Source organism: Pleurodeles waltl, chromosome 4_2, assembly GCF_031143425.1.
Source record: "Pleurodeles waltl isolate 20211129_DDA chromosome 4_2, aPleWal1.hap1.20221129, whole genome shotgun sequence".
Classification (NCBI taxonomy): Eukaryota; Metazoa; Chordata; class Amphibia; order Caudata; family Salamandridae; genus Pleurodeles; species Pleurodeles waltl.
In genome coordinates this window covers 25,337,258-25,362,639 of record NC_090443.1, presented here as the reverse complement: position 1 = coordinate 25,362,639, position 25,382 = coordinate 25,337,258, and the positions used below count along the sequence as shown (strand labels likewise).

The 25,382-nt window shown below is 44.4% G+C and overlaps 1 protein-coding gene across 3 annotated transcripts in view; it reads right to left on the bottom strand.

Moving 5' to 3' along the window:
- The window catches only part of CC2D1A (coiled-coil and C2 domain containing 1A), a 130,046-nt gene that overhangs the window by 21,022 nt on the left and 83,642 nt on the right, over nt 1–25,382 (bottom strand). Inside the window, exon 25 of one of the 3 annotated variants that reach the window (XM_069230447.1) lies at nt 12,624–16,107. The exons of the other annotated variants lie outside the window; for them this stretch is intronic. Within the exon in view, the coding sequence (XP_069086548.1) occupies nt 16,083–16,107 (25 nt within the window). The 3' untranslated portion in view covers nt 12,624–16,082. Of the gene's footprint in view, nt 1–12,623; nt 16,108–25,382 lie in introns of those variants that run through there. 3 annotated transcript variants of the gene reach the window in all.

Genomic DNA, 25,382 nt, shown 5'->3' with positions numbered 1-25,382 from the left:
TTTTAAGTGCAGCTCGTTTTCCTGTAAGGAAAATGGGCAACACGTAAAAAAAAAAAACTGCTTTATTTAAAAGCAGGTCACGAACATGGAGGTCTGCTGACGTCAGCAGGCCTCCATATTAGCGAGTGCCTATACTCGCTATGGGGCCGCAATTTGCGACCCACCTCATGAATATTCATGAGGTAGGTCATCGCGACCCCATAGCGAGTCGCAGTCGGTGTCTGAGACACCGTACTGCATAGCAATTTGCGACTTGCAAATTGCGAGTCGCAGGGACTCGCAATTTGCAAGTCGCAAATTGCCGATTTGCTACATCTGGCCCAAAGTCCTCTCCCTCTTACCCCTCGAAAGGGCTGCTTTCTGAATTGTACAGAACCCAACGATCTAGCTGTGTCCATGTCCATTTTTATTTATTGTAGCGGATCATCGACATGCTTGCCAAGCAGTAGTTCCCCATCATATGGCATGTCCAGAACTTTCATCTGAACCTCCGGGCGGAAGGAAGTGGCCTTTAGCCAACCCTGTTGACTTAGTACTGCTGCTCCGGCTAGCTGGTGAAAACCTGTGGACGACACATCTACTGCACAGTTTATGATCTCAACAGAGATCTTTTCTCCCTCTTGTAATATCTTTTGTGCTTCAGCTCTAGCATCCTTGGAAAGGAGATCAATGTATTGGGGGATGTCCGACCACATCTGGCAGTCGTATCGGCCTAAAATCGCCAACGAATTTCCTGCCCTTACTGGTGTAGCTGTCATTGTGGAGAATTTCTTTCCTATTGTATCTAAGTGCTGTCCTTCCTTATCCGGGGGACGTGGAAAGCGGAGAGGATGGGTTTCTGGGCCTGAGCTGGACAGCCTGAGTTATTACAGAGTCAGGTTTGGGTTGACCAATCAAACAAGCTGGTGAATTTTCTGGTGCCTTGTATTTTTTGTGTGGTCTAGGAAGCACTGCTGGTATGGAGGATGGGATCTGCATCACTTTAAGGCCTTCTTCCAAGATGAAGTCTACAGTCTGGATTGCGCAAACTGACTTTATGGTGTCTTCTTTAAAGTCATAAAGGAAGCTATCCGACTGCTTTGTTACAATGGGAAGCTGGAATCTCTTGGCTGCTCTTTCCATTACACTATGGAACCCTCCTATATCTTGTGGCGGAGAATCTACTAGGGGTGGAGAAGAGGGGGGTGGTCTTGCGTCTGATAGTCATCTGATTCATTGGGGAGTGAAGCAGTGTCCTGGATTTCCCCTTCTTCTTGATCCTCTTCCGAGCAAGGCGGATCATTTTCGGGAGGTGAAGATGGAGGTGGTAATTGTACTGTAAGTACTAGAAACTCTGAGGATTGGTCTCTGGAAGAAGGACTTAACGGTAGCTGTGGATGATGCAGCAGAGTTGTTGATCCTGCTGGTGGGAATCTATTGTAGTCATCTTGCATCATATGCTGGAAATTGGCAATTAGTGACACTGGCATCGGCACTGTTGGCTTGCGCTGTTGTTCTTGCGAACATCTTGTTGCTCATGAAATGATTTTTGAATATATAACTCTTCACACTCTTCCTCATTCTCTTCCTGGCATTTCATTTGTAGGTCTGAAGGACTACATGCCTCCGCAAACAGACCATCATCGAAGTACTCATCTCCATATTCCTCTTCATCAAGAAGATGTTCTGGAGGTACAGGTGACACCTTACTGGGTGAGGTATGTGAAGGTAGCAATGTCTCTTGAGCGGATTTACGTTTTATTGTTATCACTCTTAAGGTTAAAAAGAAAGATTTCTCTGAATCCACTGTTGTTGACGGTATAGGTGTTGCCGGAGTGTCTGCAGGAAAGTAATGGGGAGTGGACGGTGCCCTCGTCGTCGGAGCCATCGTCGACGGTGTTGTCATTCTCAAAGTTGCTGTTGACTGAGCTGGTGTCATCGGAGCTGCTGTTGACGGGCTGTCGGCGACAGAGCTATAGTTTTTGGTACGTATGTCAATGGAGTCGTCGACGATGTAGTAGCCTTTGATTTCTTACCTGTCAACGATAGAGCTAATGTTGAGGAATGAAACCTCTTCATCGATGGTTCTATAATGGTTGATTTCTTCAAAGTTTTCTTACCCTGGGGTGTTGTCGATGGTAAAGAAGGCCCATACTTTATGTTCACCGAAGTTATTGTCATCGATGACAACTGCGACAACGTTATTATCATGGGCGAAGGCGGTGCTGTAAATGTTGCCGTCGCTATGGTAGCAGTGGGAATCAAACCTGCCGCCGATGATGCGCTCGTTGACTGCCTCGTCGACGAGACTGACATTTTTGATGTTGATGGTGGCAGAGAACTGGACAGTTTTTTTATCTTTATTGTAGTGGCAGCTGGAGTGGAAGGTTCAGAATTACCTTTCTCACTAGGTTTCCTTGAAGTGGAAGGAATTTCCTGCATTTTTTCCTTCACAAAATGCATTTTCTTGGCAGCCTTACTTCTTTTTGGAGAGAAACTCTCCACAGATCTTTTCCTCTTTCTCAATGCCATTATGGTGGGGCGGTCATCATCATCAGAGACGTTTTCTATGGATTTAAGCTTTTGAAGCTAAAGCAGGAGTCTGGCCTCTCTGTCTCTCAAAGTTTTGTGAGGAAAGGTTCAACAACGTTTACAATGTTTCACCTTGTGTAATGGGTGAAGACAGTAAATGCAATCCTTGTGAGGGTCCTCACAGTGAAGTCTTAGCTTTCCACAGGTGTTGCAAGGTCAAAATAGACCTTTTTTTGGTTGTAGACATGATGTAGAAGTCACTGCTGTAGAAGCAGAAAACAGTATTCAAAAGAATTCCTGTCAGGAAAAAGTAAACTGAGCAGAGCTCAGAGAGGCTCCTTCACACGACATGCGGTAGAGAATCTGAGAGACTGGAGCCTCTGTGGTGAGGGTTCTAAAGGGTGCTCTTGCCTCATTGGCTGGACTTTGGGTCATTTCTAATAACACTGATAAGCTATTAGAGTGAATTTATTTTTCCATTAACCTCAATGTTACATTTTTATTTACTGCTTTCTGTGTACTGTGGGACTCCCACTTAAACAATGGGGAATGATTCAAGCATGTGAATCTATGAAAGATACCCCAATACTGGAGAACAGGAGTTATTACAATGTGTAGCTCACACCCTCCTCTTTCATAGTCCTGGGAAGATACCCTATCTTTCATTACCTGAGTGGGCATGGGAGAGAGGCATCTCTTAAGTTACTACAGGGGTCTGCCAGAGGTGTTCTTCGATATAACTTGAATACCGAGCACTATCTCAAGGGCTAACACGCAGAACTCAGAAGAAGAAAAGGATAGAAATAGGATTGTTGTTGTTGATTGGTGGCTGAAAGAAACTGGCCCTGATAAGGTTGGTACTGTCTATATTGGTGCAGACCACTTCTGTAGGAATAAAGGGCCAGATGTAGCAAAGTATTTGCACGTCGCAAACAGCGAAAATCGCCGTTTGCGAGGTGCAAATGCCTCTTTGCTATGCAGAAATGCATATTGCGAGTCGGTACCGACTCGCAATATGCATTTCCGACTCGCAAATAGGAAGGGGTGTTCCCTTCCTATTTGCGAGTCTGAGTGGTATGCAATACCATTTGCGACCGCGTACGCGGTCGCAAATGGCATCGCAGTTACCATCCACTTCAAGTGGATGGTAACCCACTCGCAAATTGGAAGGGGTCCCCATGGGACCCCTTCCAGTTTGTGACTGGACCCACAAATATTTTTTCAGGGCAGGGAGTGGTCCAAGGGACCACTCCCTGCCCTGAAAATGTACCGAAACTAAAGGTTTCGTTTTTTTTTTTAAGTGCAGCTCGTTTTCCTGTAAGGAAAATGGGCTACACGTAAAAAAAAAAAACTGCTTTATTTAAAAGCAGGTCACGAACATGGAGGTCTGCTGACGTCAGCAGGCCTCCATATTAGCGAGTGCCTATACTCGCTATGGGGCCGCAATTTGCGACCCACCTCATGAATATTCATGAGGTAGGTCATCGCGACCCCATAGCGAGTCGCAGTCGGTGTCTGAGACACCGTACTGCATAGCAATTTGCGACTTGCAAATTGCGAGTCGCAGGGACTCGCAATTTGCAAGTCGCAAATTGCCGATTTGCTACATCTGGCCCAAAGTCCTCTCCCTCTTACCCCTCGAAAGGGCTGCTTTCTGAATTGTACAGAACCCAACGATCTAGCTGTGTCCATGTCCATTTTTATTTATTGTAGCGGATCATCGACATGCTTGCCAAGCAGTAGTTCCCCATCATATGGCATGTCCAGAACTTTCATCTGAACCTCCGGGCGGAAGGAAGTGGCCTTTAGCCAACCCTGTTGACTTAGTACTGCTGCTCCGGCTAGCTGGTGAAAACCTGTGGACGACACATCTACTGCACAGTTTATGATCTCAACAGAGATCTTTTCTCCCTCTTGTAATATCTTTTGTGCTTCAGCTCTAGCATCCTTGGAAAGGAGATCAATGTATTGGGGGATGTCCGACCACATCTGGCAGTCGTATCGGCCTAAAATCGCCAACGAATTTCCTGCCCTTACTGGTGTAGCTGTCATTGTGGAGAATTTCTTTCCTATTGTATCTAAGTGCTGTCCTTCCTTATCCGGGGGACGTGGAAAGCGGAGAGGATGGGTTTCTGGGCCTGAGCTGGACAGCCTGAGTTATTACAGAGTCAGGTTTGGGTTGACCAATCAAACAAGCTGGTGAATTTTCTGGTGCCTTGTATTTTTTGTGTGGTCTAGGAAGCACTGCTGGTATGGAGGATGGGATCTGCATCACTTTAAGGCCTTCTTCCAAGATGAAGTCTACAGTCTGGATTGCGCAAACTGACTTTATGGTGTCTTCTTTAAAGTCATAAAGGAAGCTATCCGACTGCTTTGTTACAATGGGAAGCTGGAATCTCTTGGCTGCTCTTTCCATTACACTATGGAACCCTCCTATATCTTGTGGCGGAGAATCTACTAGGGGTGGAGAAGAGGGGGGTGGTCTTGCGTCTGATAGTCATCTGATTCATTGGGGAGTGAAGCAGTGTCCTGGATTTCCCCTTCTTCTTGATCCTCTTCCGAGCAAGGCGGATCATTTTCGGGAGGTGAAGATGGAGGTGGTAATTGTACTGTAAGTACTAGAAACTCTGAGGATTGGTCTCTGGAAGAAGGACTTAACGGTAGCTGTGGATGATGCAGCAGAGTTGTTGATCCTGCTGGTGGGAATCTATTGTAGTCATCTTGCATCATATGCTGGAAATTGGCAATTAGTGACACTGGCATCGGCACTGTTGGCTTGCGCTGTTGTTCTTGCGAACATCTTGTTGCTCATGAAATGATTTTTGAATATATAACTCTTCACACTCTTCCTCATTCTCTTCCTGGCATTTCATTTGTAGGTCTGAAGGACTACATGCCTCCGCAAACAGACCATCATCGAAGTACTCATCTCCATATTCCTCTTCATCAAGAAGATGTTCTGGAGGTACAGGTGACACCTTACTGGGTGAGGTATGTGAAGGTAGCAATGTCTCTTGAGCGGATTTACGTTTTATTGTTATCACTCTTAAGGTTAAAAAGAAAGATTTCTCTGAATCCACTGTTGTTGACGGTATAGGTGTTGCCGGAGTGTCTGCAGGAAAGTAATGGGGAGTGGACGGTGCCCTCGTCGTCGGAGCCATCGTCGACGGTGTTGTCATTCTCAAAGTTGCTGTTGACTGAGCTGGTGTCATCGGAGCTGCTGTTGACGGGCTGTCGGCGACAGAGCTATAGTTTTTGGTACGTATGTCAATGGAGTCGTCGACGATGTAGTAGCCTTTGATTTCTTACCTGTCAACGATAGAGCTAATGTTGAGGAATGAAACCTCTTCATCGATGGTTCTATAATGGTTGATTTCTTCAAAGTTTTCTTACCCTGGGGTGTTGTCGATGGTAAAGAAGGCCCATACTTTATGTTCACCGAAGTTATTGTCATCGATGACAACTGCGACAACGTTATTATCATGGGCGAAGGCGGTGCTGTAAATGTTGCCGTCGCTATGGTAGCAGTGGGAATCAAACCTGCCGCCGATGATGCGCTCGTTGACTGCCTCGTCGACGAGACTGACATTTTTGATGTTGATGGTGGCAGAGAACTGGACAGTTTTTTTATCTTTATTGTAGTGGCAGCTGGAGTGGAAGGTTCAGAATTACCTTTCTCACTAGGTTTCCTTGAAGTGGAAGGAATTTCCTGCATTTTTTCCTTCACAAAATGCATTTTCTTGGCAGCCTTACTTCTTTTTGGAGAGAAACTCTCCACAGATCTTTTCCTCTTTCTCAATGCCATTATGGTGGGGCGGTCATCATCATCAGAGACGTTTTCTATGGATTTAAGCTTTTGAAGCTAAAGCAGGAGTCTGGCCTCTCTGTCTCTCAAAGTTTTGTGAGGAAAGGTTCAACAAAGTTTACAATGTTTCACCTTGTGTAATGGGTGAAGACAGTAAATGCAATCCTTGTGAGGGTCCTCACAGTGAAGTCTTAGCTTTCCACAGGTGTTGCAAGGTCAAAATAGACCTTTTTTTGGTTGTAGACATGATGTAGAAGTCACTGCTGTAGAAGCAGAAAACAGTATTCAAAAGAATTCCTGTCAGGAAAAAGTAAACTGAGCAGAGCTCAGAGAGGCTCCTTCACACGACATGCGGTAGAGAATCTGAGAGACTGGAGCCTCTGTGGTGAGGGTTCTAAAGGGTGCTCTTGCCTCATTGGCTGGACTTTGGGTCATTTCTAATAACACTGATAAGCTATTAGAGTGAATTTATTTTTCCATTAACCTCAATGTTACATTTTTATTTACTGCTTTCTGTGTACTGTGGGACTCCCACTTAAACAATGGGGAATGATTCAAGCATGTGAATCTATGAAAGATACCCCAATACTGGAGAACAGGAGTTATTACAATGTGTAGCTCACACCCTCCTCTTTCATAGTCCTGGGAAGATACCCTATCTTTCATTACCTGAGTGGGCATGGGAGAGAGGCATCTCTTAAGTTACTACAGGGGTCTGCCAGAGGTGTTCTTCGATATAACTTGAATACCGAGCACTATCTCAAGGGCTAACACGCAGAACTCAGAAGAAGAAAAGGAAAGACTGTATTAAAACTGTAGCCGGAACACAGTCATTGTGCATACCCTTGGAGAGGGAGGACTTGGGCTAAGAATGTTATCTTTAGTATAAATATATAATTCAGGGGAGGAAAATGTTTTTACGGTCTAATTTTCTCGATTATAACCGCTGTAGGTGTGTCCGTTTATCAGATGAGTGTTATCAATTTAAGGCGTGCCATCAAGAAAGCCTTTTAAGCTTCCAAATCAAAGTTTATAAAAGTATGGATAAAACATTTTCATTTGATAATCTAACAGTACTGAAGAAAGTAAGAAGCTTGGGTTATGAGTGACACATTGAGCTTGTTGCAAATAGCGAACCTCTTTTCTGTAGAATTAGTTTTCAGAAGAGCAAACTAGTAAGGCAAAGGTGTATAATTTCATTAATTTATATGCTTAAATAATCATGTTATCAAACCAATATAACATTAAGTGAAACAGATTCCTGATAAATCATGTCCATCATGCTACTTATAAGTTACAATTTCATCACATATTTTTGTAACTAGATAACACTTAACAGTTCATTATCTCTTCATACAGCAACTGCATAAAACCTGAAATAGATTGGCGATGACAATGAGTTGGCTAGTGAGATGATTAGCTATAATTGCATTTATAATCTTAAGGTTTTCGAGGTAATCTAAAAATATTATATTCTATTTTCTTTGTAAGCCACAGTAGTGAGAAGCATCTTTCAAGTTACTAGTTTAACACCAGAACTGCTGTCAGTTCTAAAACCTTATGAGCCAAGACAAGACCGAATATTTCAAATCCAAACTGGATGAGGTTTGCAAACTGTATGAGTGGAGAATTTTACCATAATGGCTGGTCGTCATTATACAAGGGGATGAAGAGTTAGCCTTTGCTACTCACCTACAGGTTCCAGAAGACATGATTAATAACATGTAGTGTGAACTATAAGGAAAATGTATATTCGGGCTGGCAAAATATGTCTCTTTAATTTAGCCTAGTGGCAGCACTGATCTTCGGTTTGTCATGGTCTAGAGGGCAGAGGGAAAAAAATCACCCAAAAAATACCCTTTGCCTGTAAGCATACGCTACAAATTGCCTTTTGGTACAGTCTTCCAGGAATTTCATTACCTGTAGTACAAATGAAAGAAGCACTGCAGAACAAAAGGAAAGTCTCTCTACTCGAACGGTAAAAGAGAACTGTGGCGGCTCCTTTTTTCAAGTAATCAGAATACTCTTTTATGTATTCTTGTTTTTTCCAGAGTCATTTTCTGCACTGCTAGCCACACAAAGTCCACTCCCATTCAGTACAAATCAGAAATTCTGCGGATTTTGAGGTATGATCTTTTTCAGCTCAGCTGTCATACAGGCCTATGGCTTATATTAAACACTAAGGCGGTCATTCCGACCCTGGCGGTCATGGACCGCCAGGGCCGGGGACCGCGGGAGCACCGCCAACAGGCTGGCGGTGCTCCCAAGGGCATTCTGACCGCGGCGGTACAGCCGCGGTCAGAAACGGAAAACCAGCGGTGTACCGCCGGTTTTCCGCTGCCCTGGGGAATCCTCCGCCGCCATGGGGATTCCGACCCCCATACCGCCATCCTGTTCCTGCCGGTTTTGGCCGCCAGGAACAGGATGGCGGTATGGGGTGTCGTTGGGCCCCTGCAGTGCCCATGCCAATGGCATGGGCACTGCAGGGGCCCCCGTAACAGGGCCCCACCAAGATTTTCAGTGTCTGCCATGCAGACACTGAAAATCGCAACGGGTGCAACTGCACCCGTCGCACCCCTTCCACCCCGCCGGCTCCATTCGGAGCCGGCATCCTTGTGGAAGGGTGTTTCCCGCTGGGCTGGCGGGCGGCCTTCTGGCAGTCGCCCGCCAGCCCAGCGGGAAACCCAGAATACCCGCGGCGGTCTTATGACCGCGCAGCTGTATTCTGCCGGCTCCCGCCAGCCCTGCGGTTACCGCGGCCGGCGGGAGTCAGAATGACCCCCTAAGTTGGTTTGGAATCCACCCTTTCAACATTTGGAGCTCCAGACAAACCTCTTTCAGCCTTTGGCTTGAGACTTTGTCAATCGTGTCTAGGATTTGCAGCATGGAGTATTCATCTCATACCTAATTCTACTAGCCTTTCGGGTATATCCTTCCAACTCCACTCCAGGGCTTCCAGTGAACTGCATGAAGGACAACTTTATGAGAAGCCTTCAAAACAGAACTTTTTTCCTGTCTGCCTTCAACGTACTTACACTACACGATTTAGAACATTAAAAGAAGACCTATAGGTTTTGCAAAGTTCTTGTAAAAACAAGTATGGAAAAAATGTATGAATTAATTACAGTGGTTGGATTGCTCAAGACTGCATATATCCCAGCGGTCATGCCTTAGGAGGTGGCACATTTTCTATAAAGGATCTTGAGTTCATGGGTTCACTTGAATCTTTGGGGATTTGAATGTGTGCCTCTTTTCAACCAACAACACTGTGAGATGTGACAGGAATTCGGAATAATTTAGGCTATCATAAACAGGTTTTTGGGAGACCTGGTGTATTTCTATTCACTTACGGAAGAACTGTGGTGAAAATCTGAATAACTGAAATCTTGATCCATAAGGGGAGGTCCCCACCTACATTGCTGTCCACTCTTTCTGTCAGATCCAGCCTCTTAATAATCTGTGACAAACAATACACCTATCTACTTCTATGGGTAGGTGAAAAATTCCACTCCGCTGGTGGAATTCGCAGAGTTATGTCCACTCCGCATTACGATTGGAGAGAGGAGTTCTGGTAAAATTCCGCTGTGTGGTGGAGTTTTTTCTCATGAGCAGCTCGCCAACATTAAGTTGTGAGTGTAAGCCAGAATTTGTGTCCCTAGCGCAATTTTCGGGTGCTAGTACACCTCATAGTGAGGCTTCTCAGCATAGGCAGTGATGAACATTTGTGTTAAAAAAACTGGCATTCGAGTAAAAAACATATTCGAGCAACAGAAAGAAGTAGCACCCTCTTGCCACACTGCATGGTGCAGTTTGTGCTGAATTTACAGCATGGTGCAAGCTCCAGGAGCATAAAATCAGCGCGAGCAGTGCAATGTGCCCTAATTGGACCCGCTTGGGGAACTCCCTGGAATCTCATGGAATATTTACTGAACTCCTTGGAATTCTGCAGGGGGAAGATCCGCAAGATCCCCCCTTGGCCTACCCATTTCCAGGTGGTGGTTTAAAGTAAAGAAAGGTTATTAATTCAGCTTTTAGGGAAGCAAATCATTTTCACTGTTTTTAGGGAAAAGTTATTTAAATCGCTTGATTGGGAAAAAAAATTGCCAAACAGAGTGGAGGTAGAGGCATGGGGGTAGTTGAATTTTCACCCTGGGTGCTGTAGGACTAAAGTTTGCCACCACAAGTGTTGTGCTAAGAAATATCGATACAAATCAAATCAACACAAATGCGAGGGCCTGGCTAATGAACCATCTAAATTCAACTATGGTGCAAGGCAAAAGGGTAATCAACGTCTTACAGCCCAATGACAGAATTGTTGCCACTTGCTCTTTTATTGTCTTGTACAGATGCCCTTGGTAATTATACAACTAACAGATTCTCATCAGATAGATCCAAATCACCACAGGCCATAATCTTAGCAATCATTTGGCAGGCTCTTTGTTGGAGGGCAAGGATAATCTACTGCAGCTCCTTCTGCTGAGAGAGAAGTTTCACCTACGCTTCTGGAGAGAAAGAAGGAATACAAGACATCAGTGATGCACTCAGAAGATGTGGAAACTAGAGCCTGCCTAGTCCAATAGAGATCTCCAGAATCCCAAAATGCAACACAGGGTGCCCAGTTGTAGATTGTACATCAGTCGAAGAATCAAGGGGATGAGGAAATGGCATGAACATAATATGGTTCAGCAGGAGAACAACATCCAAGTGTCAGCCTCTTGCTCATCCAAGGCATGTTCATGGTGCATTAAGTGATCCCACTAGAGACACAGATTAATCCTCAGTGCCCCAGCGAAGAATCAGCAATGCACAGATTACTAGCATAAAACCTATTTGCCTGTGTTACATAAAAGTCTGGGCAATCTGTCCCATTATGCATTCCTAACTCACATGAGTAGCACCACAGCTCCATTCTCAATATGCAAAAAGCTGAATGCTTCTCTTCTCAAAGAAAACATTTCCTTAGGGTTGACTGTATAACTCAACAGCCTTTTCCTGAAAATATGTGGGAGAAAGGCCTTTGGTGTCCAGATGACCACCTTCGGCTCCAGGGTGTTTGCAGTCTTCCTGGCCACCCACATGGACCACATCACGCCGTTTTGTGGTTTTATGACGTCCCTTTTTATTAAGGCTCGCGATACCATACATTCAGTAAATCTAATCAATGTCTCTGTCCTTCTGGCACTGAAAGGCATTAATGGGCAAGTTCCTGGGATGTTTGATTCTCCTGTCTTTGCTTGCCCTCTGGCTGTGGGTCACTTGGCCTTCAGCTCCTCCAGCAGTTCCGTTGTGAGTTGAATATGACCCTCAAAAGCAAGCACAGAATGTTTATTAACAGCACTGCCAACCGGAGTCCTCCAAGCCGCCACCGTATTAGTCACCTGTGCTCGCACACAACAAAACTAAGTACCTTCACCACACCCCAGGTTGAATATGTGACTCACAACCAGTGCTCAGTGGCCTATCCCCCCTTGGTTGCCCACAGTGGCCAGGCTAACTTCTGCCCCACCACCTTGTGAGACACGGAAAACGGTTTGCGAGCACTTCCCTGTGGCCATGGCCCTCCCAGACCGCGGCATATGGGGCCACAGCGTCCTTCTCCTCACTGGAAGTGCTGGAGAGTAGTGCTATTGGTAACAATAGCCTGTGGGCTTCTACTCAGAGTTCCTACAGGCTTCCCACTCAGACCGGGATCATGTCTTTCGTGTCGTTCTCCACTCCTCCTCCTTCCTTGCTCCTCTTCCGTTCAGCTCGGTCCACAATACTGTCTGTCTCCACTTCTACCTTCCTAGCTGCCAGGTGTTCCACTTACAGCCTGTCAATTAAGCTTGTTCCAGCATGCTTCTGATGTCATGCTGCAGCACCGGTCTGCTGCCCTCCTCTTCGCCCGGGAAAGTGGCTGTCACGTTAGAATTCACAGCTGCAGGGATCACCTGATCACATCGTTCATATGAAATGTCCTGCAAACATCTAATCTGCCCATTTCGGAACACACCCATACTCTGAAGAATTTGTCTTAAGAGACAACTTGGGGTCCAGCAAATAGAAGGGAACAGTCACTACGGACTACTTTTAAATGGACTCCAAGCCCAGATACACATGGGAGTCTCAAGGATTTTTTCCCATTGGCGCTAACAACAGGTGAGGTTTAAAAATATGTCCCATATGTGACTCTGTGCACAAACAACCATATGAGTGCAAGATGCCATAAGAACCAGAGCTCTCTGAAGCCACCAGGCTTTGGAAGCCCACAGCCTTTTTGCCTACGCTTCTGGACAGAAGCAAAAATACAACAGTTCACAAGGTAAAATGTCTATCAAAATGCAGTTTATTTAAACTGACACCCGAATGCTGTTCAGATGCTATGCAGATGTAACTTGCATACAAGGTAGGAACTGCACACATTTAAAAATACATCCCCAGCTTTGAGATACATTGTATGGCTCTGCAGTTGCTGATCTCACTATGCTGACATGACCACATGAGGTATGACTGTAAGAGCAACAGTTGGGAGGCACACCTTGCAAAACTCATGCATGTGCACTGGGAAAACACAGGAGGAACTCATAGCCCACACTGAGCCCTTTAATGACAACAAATGAGTTACGTGACCAGTTATACATTTCCAGTAAAGATCCCAATAAAATCTGTCTCAGCCACCAGTCTGGTGGTCGTGAAGTTGCTTTAAAAATATGCTTTTGCAGATTCTTTATTCAGTGTGTCATAATAGATAACTAGCTGGCTTGCCAGGTTAAATGCTTGCACTGAAACCCGGGTGATTGGCAGATCACAAATTCGAATCCCTGCAGGGCCAAAAAAGCCTTCAACTCTTCTAGCAGCCATTACATTTGAAATAGCAACATTTATTATTTACAGTGAGAAATGCAATACTGCAGTACTTAGCACTATATACAATGGTGTTACTATTATCATAAGACCAGACAACAGAACCCAGAACACCTCCCAGCCATGAAGTCTCTGTAACAAGGCTTATTTTGTGCTGTTTAAAGAGAGGTCAGCTCCTCAACTAATGCAACTGGTATAAAACTAGAGTCTTGGATGAGTCCTTGTCAGGAACTCCTATTCCCCCAGTGGTGATCAGTGAAACTGGCAGTCACTCCTCTGACATGGTCACTAAAATACATTCCTTTGAAGCAAAAAGCTAGAAAGCTTGGTGAGGAATCAAGTGGGCAGAAACTAAAAGTAGATACATTAAAAGTGATTTTGCAACACTGCACTTTCGGGAGTGTTCCTCAGTGAGCAAAAACTGTGTTTTGTCGCAGAAAAAAAAGTGCGGAGGAGGTAAGTTAAACAGTTAAACAGGCATCAAGTGAAATTGGACCTGCATGCAGGGCAACACTGGATTCCTTTTCGCTGCTATGGAAGGTGCTTCAATCCCTTTAACTGCAGGGAAGAGAATCTCAAGCATATGGAAGGAGGAACTAATATGTGAAAATAGAGAAAAATGAAATAAAAACCTTAGACTCTAATAAAAATCTTTCATACTCATGCAATCAAAGATTATTTTGTTACCACAAGCAGCAATAAATAATACTGATACACCTACTGATAACAAACATCACACTCTCTCGTGGGTCTAGCAGTCAACCATCATATTAGCCCCAACGCTCACTACTGAAATCCCTTACACACGGAAAGGGAATAAACCTAACTCATTCAGCGATGAAGCCAAAAGCATCTAACAATACAAATATATATATATATTACACCATCACAAACTTTGTAATAAAAAAAGGCCACTCTCAATTTTAAAAAACATTCACTGTTTACCCCTAGTGACTGAAAAAACATACAGAGGAATCAAGCTGCCACTTACAGTTTGGCACAATTTCTTCAATTGTGCCTAGACGCCTGTAGTGCAAGTGACTGGAATGGAATGTGCAATTTTGCTGATTCTATATATTTTTCAGCTTACTGGTCCTTTAGGAGCTGACAAACAGCCATGCTAGCATTAACCTCTGATGACTGGTAATGGACCAATAGGCCACCTGGGGGTCACTTGTGCCAAAGAGTCTTCAGTATGCCAGGCTCTAAAGTGGTCTCCGTGCCTTGCGGAAAATGTACTGTAAATGCCCCTCCGTTTATGATAGTGCAGTACAGCCCGGATGCTAACCAGAGATGCTGTGCCACACCGCCTAAGCTCTATGAACAACTGTGCGTAGAAGGCAATGGATTTCGCCCAAGTCCAGTCTCCTAGGACATGATGCTTGCATCAGCTCCTCTCAGCCCTTTGATATGCATGGGTCTGACAGAAGATGCAGCTCACTTGGTGTACATTTGGGGGCTTGGCACAAACTGAGCTTCTTGGCACACAGAAACTTGGGTTTGCGAGAACACTAAAGAGATGTGTCTCTATTTTGGTGCTATGGCTAGTTCTAGATAACAACACATTGGGAGGCCTGGCCATCATGGGCGTGTGTGCACATGTGACGAAAAAAGCAAATGAGTCCTAGCACTGCATCATGGGAAGGAACTGCTTTAACAGAAGGCTGGTATGTAGTTATAAAAACACACCTGAGCTTCACCTCAGGTAACAAACTGAAGTAGACAATGGAAAGGGCGGACAACTTGCAAATAGGAAGAGGAATGAGCAGCACCACCTTATGGTCTGAAGAGAGATATCAAAAGACTCAGCAAAATGTGCTTGTAGCAGTGGAAGAGGTTGTATTCCTAGGCCTCACCATGTCAAAACTATGGATTAAAAAATGTCATTGCTGTGCAGTGCCTCGCCAGAGGTCAGAAATATCTGAAACCAAAAATTGCATTTGGCAACAGAGGTGAGTGGAGAGCTGTATTGCATCAAGATAAACAACTTCTAAAATGTGTTTAAGCAATATGATTATTTTACTAGATTTCCTTAGTAAAATGATCTTTCTATGATATGAATGCAGTTCTTGGGGTGGGTGTAAACGCAAGTGTAAAACAGTATTAGACCTGTGCAGATGTGGTTGTGTGTCAGAATATTATGTGCTAAATAGAGTCTGACAAATGTAATGTCCTGCATATACTGTGCTTAACTTTTGTCAGATGCAGTGTATATTTTCTATTATTAACTCCAATGGAGTGAACTTATTTTTTTTGTAAAAAAAAATATTTAGGACACAACATTTATGTCAGATGATGTCCTGACAACAATATTCTGTTACCATATCGCATCAGTATCAGATTAAGCAGCACTTCAAATGGCAGGGCTTTGTCCATTCTATGCCTTGCCACACAGAGTACAAAAAGGTAAATTTGGTAATTTATATAAGCTTGTTTTAAAGACGTGAAGAGCACACACACACACATACGTTTTGTGAACCACAACTGCAGTCTCACAAAGAAGCACCACATGACCAACAGCAAGCGCACCTGGACTTGATCACAAGTTCAAAAAAATGACACAGAAATAGAACTGACAAAAGGGAACTTCCACAGGGTTTTCACCCGTGGAAGTACTGCAGTAGACAGATGGACAAATGAGATTAAATTTAGCACAAGCACAGACAGACATCACTATGGCATTCAACTGGACAGCATCCAGCCAGACACAATGGGACAACACTCATTCAGACTCTGACATAAGTACAGACAGACAGACAGAAAGACACCATGGGACATAAATAACGGAGAACCGACTATTTCCTTTCAGAACATTTCCGATCTGGATGCTTCAAAGCCTGGAGAGATCCAAATTAATTTCAAGTTTGAGCCAATCAGAATGGATGCCACAACCTGGGAGAACGCCCAATCAGAACTGGATTTGTTATATCACCAAGCAGATCAAGGATCTGAAAGGAAATTAAAAAAGAAAGCAGAAGTAGTAAAGAGGAGGGAGGCTAGAAGCAAACAAGCCCATACGCAGGACCCCAAAATAGGCTACAAACAAGTGCAATATTATTTCTGCACTGTAAAAATATTGCATACAAAACCCGCTACCAGAACATCCAGTGCTACACCTGAACATCTGCTGCTATTCTGTCTGCTCAGTTATCTTCTGTATGTCAAGTGGCCACCTCCCATGGGGAACTGAAGACAAACATCCCTGTGTACAGATATTCCTACAACCATAGAGTTCCATGCATGGCAATGGTAAAGAGCTAGGAATATCTCCATCATTCCAGACTCTACCAAAATGGACTAACTCCTTCCATCTCTTACCTTCTTTTGGATTCATTCAGTCAGTGTTTCTTGCTCTTTTGTCTCTGTATTTCTCATTCACGTGAATTACTATGGCTTGCCAGAGAAGCTTGTGTGATGCTAAGAGGTGCAAAGTACAAGACCAATCAACTTTACCATGCAAAAGTAATTTTGTGACAAAAGTTGATTCGAAGGTAGTCTTTATTACCAATGCCTCACCTACAACTACATCTGTGATACTATGCAGATGTGAAATTACAGGGCAGGCTATTGATGTAAAGTGACCTGGCTTCACATAGAATTCTAGTACAAAACGAAACCAGGTACAATCTAGCGAAGCTGAATATCACATATTTCCAAGTGTAATGCAAGTAATTTCAGGAACATTACATAATGTAAGCATCTTACCCCGGGCAGCCGTCCACACACACAAATTTGTACTGCAGGGTGTCCCTTGAGCACAAATCTTATGGAGGACACCATTCGAAATGCACTATTATATGATGCTCGGTGTCGCACTAACATAGCATTTTATCGTGAGCGCAACTGATGACAATTGTCTCTTAGTTGACATGGAGTTGCACAATTTTCTCCTATTTGCGCAGTGCAATGTATTTTAATGCAGTTTTTTAAAAACATCCATGGTGAACCTTTTGGGCCTTGGTTGGATCCTTTGGTTTTCAGTCATTCACTTAAGATACAAAGCTCCTCATAAGACCTGACCAGCAGACAGACACCATTGCTGGTTACCTCTAGGACTGCTAAGCGTAGGCTAACATTTTCTCCAGTTTACACAATGCAGTGCTTTGCCTTTTCACATAGCACTACTAGATTGTTAGTACAACTGGGCCTTAGAGTGATAAACCTTCTGAAGTGTGTACATCCCACCAAGTCCCTCACCAGCACACTAACAATATTCCAGAAAAGAGCACCACCAATCAATCACACACTTTCTTTCATACAAGGGCCCTTACCACCCCCCAATGCCCAACCCCCACATCAGCAGCAAGTACACGTCCTCCACCAACAGGACTGCTATCCTACTTCCTGGTCACCAGTGTACATGTCCCCTAACAGGCAATCAACCACTCCTACTTCATGGTCACCAGCGTGGATGCATACAGTTGGACTGAAGACCACTGCCCTACAATGGTCCACCTCTGAAAGCAAACAAGTGACTATTTTACCCCCTTTACATTCTACCATTAGGACACATTGTGACCATTTAACATTCATGTAGAATTTTGACGGCCTTGTTCAGATCCTTTGGGTTTTAGCATTATCCTAAAGGTATACCACTTGACTTAATAAGACTTGACCAACACTACTGTTGGTCACTTTTAACACTGCTCAAGTTTACTCCTCCACTGGATGGAGCTACACTTTTAAAAACACCAAAAATTAAGTAAGGTGCTTATTATCGCAACAAGCATTCCCCAAGGACCTCGAGCCTTTGTGTGACTCCAAGACAACCAACTTAAGTCAGTAACCTAAGTAAAACATTTGGGCTTACGTTTAGATCTGTAACTGGATCTGGAAAATCAAGTAAATGCAATAACTATATCATGGTTTTTCAGCTCTGGACCATGACATCCTGCCATTTATTCCTAAACACACTCATGAAACTGTGGTTGGGCGTGTTGATGCATAAAATTCAGGAAGTCCTTATGCATAGGCTTATTATTCAGGACACAGAACAAACTACAACTGATCCAAAGTTTGCAGTCAGTTCAGCTAAACCAATTCCCATGTATCTGAAAGTTGCTGTTCATTGTAGTGGCTGACCATTCAAAGACATTTTAAGGTTCTTCGTACTGGGCACCAGGCAGTCTCTGGCATAGGTTGAATATTCCTGAAGACAATCTTCACCATATAGGAAGATTCTTGCTGCAAGCTGCTCTGTGAAATTTCTTGCCTTGGAACATCAGGAAAGTCAAACACTATCTGGCTTTCCAGATATCACTAAAAAGTCACTTATATTGATGCTCGTTACTCTGGAGAATGTCATTGTTTGTGTGCCTAGAAACCTGAATGTGTTAGTTTCACTCGCTACGTATATCAATCAACGATCCACATGAATACACACGACTGTATGAGAACTCACTCTCTCTAAGTCACTCACAAAAATATAATCTCACTTTGCAACAACTGTCCCAGATTACATCACACACCCACAGATTTGGACAAGCAAATACACACCCACATAGACACACACAAATGAACGTGAACATGTATGTACATCACTGCTCCCTATATGGAATGTGCTTGGATGGCAGCTGAAGCAAAATCTATGCATCTGCTGTAAAAATAGATCTTTTGCATACATATGCTCCACCTCTACCTCTGTAATTACTCCCCCATGCACTATGGCGTTTTCATTTCGTATACAAGTGTACAAACACCAAATCAGAATTGCTGGATCAGATTTCTGAAGTAACTGCATAATAAAGAAACCGTATGTTCGATGGCATCTGTCGCTGTAGATACACATGTTCTGCATTAGCTCGCCATCTGGTGTTGGGTCGGAGTGTTACAAGTTGTTTTTCTTCGAAGAAGTGTTTTCGAGTCACGGGACCGAGTGACTCCTCCTTCTGTGCTCATTGCGCATGGGCGTCGACTCCATCTTCGATTGTTTTCTTTCCGCCATCGGGTTCGGACGTGTTCCTGTCGCTCCGAGTTTCGGAACGGAAAGACAGCTGAAAACGGAAGATTTTCGACGGTATCGTTGCGATCCGGTTCGAGATTAACACATACGACGACGCATTGAACATCGAAGCGCTTCGGTGCCCTTCGGGGTAGATTTCGGCACACCGTCAGGGCCTAGTCGGCCCGACCGCGTGGAGAACAACGCCGATGGAACGGACCCCGTTTCGATTCTGCCCTGAATGCCACAACAAATATCCTTATACGGACCAACACTCGGTCTGTAACCTGTGCCTGTCACCCGAGCACAACGAAGAATCCTGTGAGGCCTGTCGGGCGTTCCGGTCCCGAAAAACTCTGCGCGACCCTCGAGCGAGAAGACTGCAGATGGCGTCCACGCCAAAGGAGCATCGACAGTTCGAGACAGAAGAGGAACAGGAGGAAGCCTTTTCCATCCAGGATTCAGACTCCGACGAACTCGACAATACAAAAACTGTGAGTAAGACGTCGAGATCAGAACTTAAAAAAGGCAAAAAGGCCCAGGGGACGCCACTGCCAACCGGCCATGGCTCAACCCAAATTCCCGGTGACCAACAATCGGCACCGAAAAAGGCCCATTCAGTGTCGAGATCGGCCGACTCCGGTCGAGACACCGGCACGCAGCCTCCTCGGGACCGAGAGAGTGCTAAAGAGAAGCATCGACACCGAGAGTTCGGTGTCGACACGGATCGACGCCGAGACAGTGGCGCCGAAGACCATAGACGCCAAGATTTTTCGGCACAAAAAAAGAGGAAGGTTACCTCGGAGCCGAAAACACAAACAACAGGGTTTTCGGAGCCGAAAAAAGCACCAACAGACCCAGTCTCAGGCTCATATACTGAAGAACATTCTATGTCTTCACAAATGAAAAAACACAGATTCGAACAGGAACTGCAATCCACTGAAGTGGATCACACGCAAAAGCGTATCTTTATTCAGCAGGGGACAGGGAAGATCAGTACCCTTCCACCTGTCAAAAGAAAGAGAACACTTCAGTTTATAGCACTAGAGGCTCCTCAGCAACAAACAGCAAAGAAGGTAACACCTCCTCCCTCGCCTCCACCTGTAACTCCGGCTTCGCCAACTTACACCCCGTCACATTCGCCAGCTCACACCGCCATGAGCCACGATGACCAAGATCAAGACGCGTGGGACTTGTACGATGCACCAGTGTCTGATAACAGCCCAGACACATACCCAACTAGGCCATCACCACCTGAGGACAGCACAGCCTATTCACAAGTGGTGGCTAGAGCAGCACAGTTCCATAATGTGGAACTACACTCTGAACAAGTAGAGGATGACTTTTTATTTAACACCCTCTCCTCCACCCACAGCTCCTACCAAAGCCTGCCTATGCTCCCAGGCATGCTACGCCATGCAAAGGAGATCTTCAAGGAGCCAGTTAAAAGTAGGGCAGTAACGCCTAGAGTGGACAAAAAGTATAAGGCGCCTCCTACGGACCCTGTATTCATCACCTCTCAGCTGCCACCAGATTCTGTGGTGGTAGGGGCTGCCAGAAAACGGGCAAATTCACACACTTCTGGGGATGCACCTCCCCCAGATATAGAAAGCAGAAAGTTTGATGCAGCCGGGAAGAGGGTCGCTGTCCAAGCAGCAAACCAGTGGCGCATCGCAAACTCACAAGCGCTGCTAGCGCGATACGACAGAGCCCACTGGGATGAGATGCAGCATCTCATTGAACATCTCCCAAAAGATCTACAAAAAAGAGCAAAACAGGTTGTTGAGGAAGGTCAAAACATTTCCAACAATCAAATACGCTCCTCTATGGATGCAGCAGACACAGCCGCAAGGACCATTAATACGTCGGTTACCATCCGTAGGCACGCATGGCTCAGAACGTCTGGATTCAAGCCAGAAATTCAGCAGGCAGTACTTAACATGCCAGTAAACGAAAAACTTCTGTTCGGTCCGGAGGTCGACACAGCCATAGAAAAGCTCAAAAAGGACACTGACACTGCCAAGGCCATGGGCGCACTCTACTCCCCGCAGAGCAGAGGATCTTATACCACCTTCCGCAAAACACCTTTTAGAGGAGGGTTTCGGGGTCAGGCCACACAAGCTAGTACCTCACAGTCCGCACCGTCCACCTACCAGGGACAGTACAGGGGAGGCTTTCGGGGCCAGTATAGAGGAGGGCAATTCCCTAGGAATAGAGGAAGATTTCAAAGCCCCAAAACCACTACCAACAAGCAGTGACTCACACGTCACTCACCCCCCCCACACAACACCAGTGGGGGGAAGGATAGGCCAATATTACGAAGCATGGGAGGAAATAACTACAGACACATGGGTCCTAGCAATTATCCAACATGGTTATTGCATAGAATTCCTGCAATTCCCTCCAGACATACCACCAAAATCACAAAATTTATCAAAACACCATTCACAGCTTCTAGAGATAGAAGTTCAAGCACTACTGCAAAAAAATGCAATAGAATTAGTACCAAGCACACAAATAAACACAGGAGTTTATTCACTGTACTTCTTGATACCAAAAAAGGACAAAACACTGAGACCAATTCTAGACCTCAGAGTAGTAAACACATTCATCAAATCAGACCACTTTCACATGGTCACACTACAAGAAGTGTTACCATTGCTCAAAAAACACAACTACATGACAACCCTAGACCTCAAAGACGCATATTTCCATATACCAATACATCAATCACACAGAAAATATCTAAGGTTTGTATTCAAAGGAATACATTACCAATTCAAAGTATTGCCTTTTGGTTTAACAACCGCTCCAAGAGTATTCACAAAATGCCTAGCAGTAGTCGCTGCACACATCAGAAGGCAGCAAATACATGTATTCCCGTATCTAGACGACTGGCTAATCAAAACCAGTTCGCTCACACAATGCTCAAACCACACAAATCAAGTCATACAAACCCTCTACAAACTAGGGTTCACCGTCAACTTTGCAAAATCCAACATTCAGCCAAGCAAAGTACAGCAATATCTAGGAGCCATAATAGACACGACAAAAGGAGTAGCAACGCCAACTCCACAAAGAATTCACAATTTCAACAGAGTCATTCAACACATGTCTCCAAATCAGACAATACAAGTAAGAACAATACTACAGCTCCTAGGCATGATGTCCTCATGCATAGCCATTGTCCCAAACGCAAGACTGCACATGAGGCCCTTACAACAGTGCCTAGCCTCACAGTGGTCTCAAGCACAGGGTCACCTTCTAGATCTGGTGTTAATAGACCGCCAAACTTACCTCTCGCTTCTAAGGTGGAACAGTATAAATTTAAACAAAGGGCGGCCTTTCCAAGACCCAGTGCCACAGTACGTAATAACAACAGATGCTTCCATGACAGGGTGGGGAGCACATCTCAATCAACACAACATAAGAGGACAATGGAACATACATCAAACAAAACTGCATATAAATCATCTAGAATTATTAGCAGTTTTTCAAGCACTAAAAGCTTTCCAACCAATCATAATCCACAAATACATCCTTGTCAAAACAGACAACATGACAACGATGTATTATCTAAACAAACAAGGAGGAACACATTCAACGCAGTTAAGCTTATTAGCTCAAAACATATGGAAGTGGGCAATCCACCATCAAATTCGTCTAATAGCACAGTTTATTCCAGGGATCCAGAATCAACTGGCAGACAATCTCTCTCGAGATCACCAGCAAGTCCACGAATGGGAAATCCACCCACAAATTCTAAACACCTACTTCACACTCTGGGGAACACCTCAAATAGACTTATTTGCAACAAAAGAGAACGCAAAATGCCAAAACTTCGCGTCCAGATACCCACACAAGCAATCCCAAGGCAATGCCCTATGGATGAACTGGTCAGGAATATTTGCTTACGCTTTTCCTCCTCTCCCTCTCCTTCCTTATCTAGTAAACAAATTGAGTCAAAACAAACTCAAACTCATTTTAATAGCACCAACGTGGGCAAGACAACCCTGGTACACAACACTGCTAGATCTCTCTGTAGTACCCCACATCAAACTGCCCAACAAACCAGATCTGTTAACGCAACACAACCAACAGATCAGACACCCAGATCCAGCATCGCTGAATCTAGCAATCTGGCTCCTGAAATCCTAGAATTCGGACACTTACAACTTAGCCAAGAGTGTATGGAAGTCATAAAGCAAGCCAGAAGGCCATCCACTAGACACTGCTACGCAAGTAAGTGGAAAAGATTTGTTTGTTACTGCCATCATAATCAGATACAACCACTACACGCAACTCCAAAACATATAGTAAATTACTTGCTCCATTTACAAAAAGCAAAGCTAGCCTTCTCTTCTATTAAAATACACCTTGCAGCAATATCTGCATACCTGCAGACTACCTATTCAACTTCCTTGTATAGGATACCAGTCATCAAAGCATTCATAGAAGGTCTTAAAAGAATTATACCACCAAGAACACCACCTGTTCCTTCATGGAACCTAAACGTGGTCCTAACAAGACTCATGGGCCCACCTTTCGAACCCATGCACTCTTGCGGAATACAATTCCTAACCTGGAAAGTTGCCTTTCTCATCGCCATTACATCTCTAAGAAGAGTAAGTGAAATTCAAGCGTTCACAACACAAGAACCTTTTATACAAATACATAAAAATAAGGTCGTCCTACGACCTAATCCAAACTTTTTACCAAAAGTTATTTCACCGTTCCATCTAAATCGAACGGTAGAACTACCAGTTTTTTTCCCACCGCCAGATTATGTGGCTGAAAGAGCACTACATACATTAGATGTCAAAAGAGCATTAATGTACTACATTGACAGAACAAAGAACATCAGAAAAACTAAACAGCTATTTATTGCATTCCAAAAACCTCATGCAGGTAACCCAATATCAAAACAAGGTATAGCCAGATGGATAGTTAAATGCATCCAAATCTGCTACCTTAAAGCAAAAAGACAACTGCCCATTACTCCCAGGGCACATTCAACAAGGAAAAAAAGGTGCTTCAATGGCCTTTTTAGGAAACATCCCAATGCATGAAATATGTAAGGCAGCCACATGGTCTACGCCTCACACATTCACCAAACACTACTGTATAGATGTGCTATCCGCACAACAAGCTACAGTAGGTCAAGCTGTATTAAGAACTCTATTTCAGACAACTTCTACTCCTACAGGCTAAACCACCGCTTATGGGGAAATAACTGCTTACTAGTCTATGCAGAACATGTGTATCTACAGCGACAGATGCCATCGAACTGAAAATGTCACTTACCCAGTGTACATCTGTTCGTGGCATCAGTCGCTGAGATTCACATGTGCCCACCCACCTCCCCGGAAGCCTGTAGCAGTTCAGAAGTTACCTTCAATTTTGTACATTTGTATATATATTATTTAAACCTTTAATAGGTACATACTTACACATTTCATTGCGCGGGCACTATTACTATAGTACAACTCCTACCTCACCCTCTGCGGGGAAAACAATCGAAGATGGAGTCGACGCCCATGCGCAATGAGCACAGAAGGAGGAGTCACTCGGTCCCGTGACTCGAAAACACTTCTTCGAAGAAAAACAACTTGTAACACTCCGACCCAACACCAGATGGCGAGCTAATGCAGAACATGTGAATCTCAGCGACTGATGCCACGAACAGATGTACACTGGGTAAGTGACATTTTCATTCTGTGTTGTGTTTCGCTATTTATTTTTCTCAGCCAACCAAACACATTTCCAAGCCAGTAGCATCCTACTTTATTTTGCCACCTGAAAGCAATTTCTAGCTATTCTGGAGAACAGATCCTCAATTTACTGGAAGTGTGAGTTTGAGGGAGTGACTGCATGAGATTAGGAGCATGTCAGAGAGTGGGAGAGCACAGACAGCTGTTATCAAGAGAAGCACCAATAATTTTCAATATGTGAGATACCAAGATTCAAAATGCTTTAAAAACTAAGGGCCTGATTACGACCTTGGCGGATGAGATACTCTGTCACAAACGTGATGGATATCCTGCCCCCCGCTTTACAAGCTCAATAGGATATAGCTGATTTTGAAATTTGACGAACAGGGTATCAGTCACGTTGTGACGGAGTATCCCATTTGCCACGGTTGTAATCAGGCCCCAAGTTCCCAACCTGGAGGTGGCTGCAGAAAGAGACCTGTGGTAAGGGATGGATTGTGTGTAGAAATCTCTTAAAACAAGTGCACAAGAAGACGATCCTGTATTCACGAAATGAGTGCACACAGGGGAA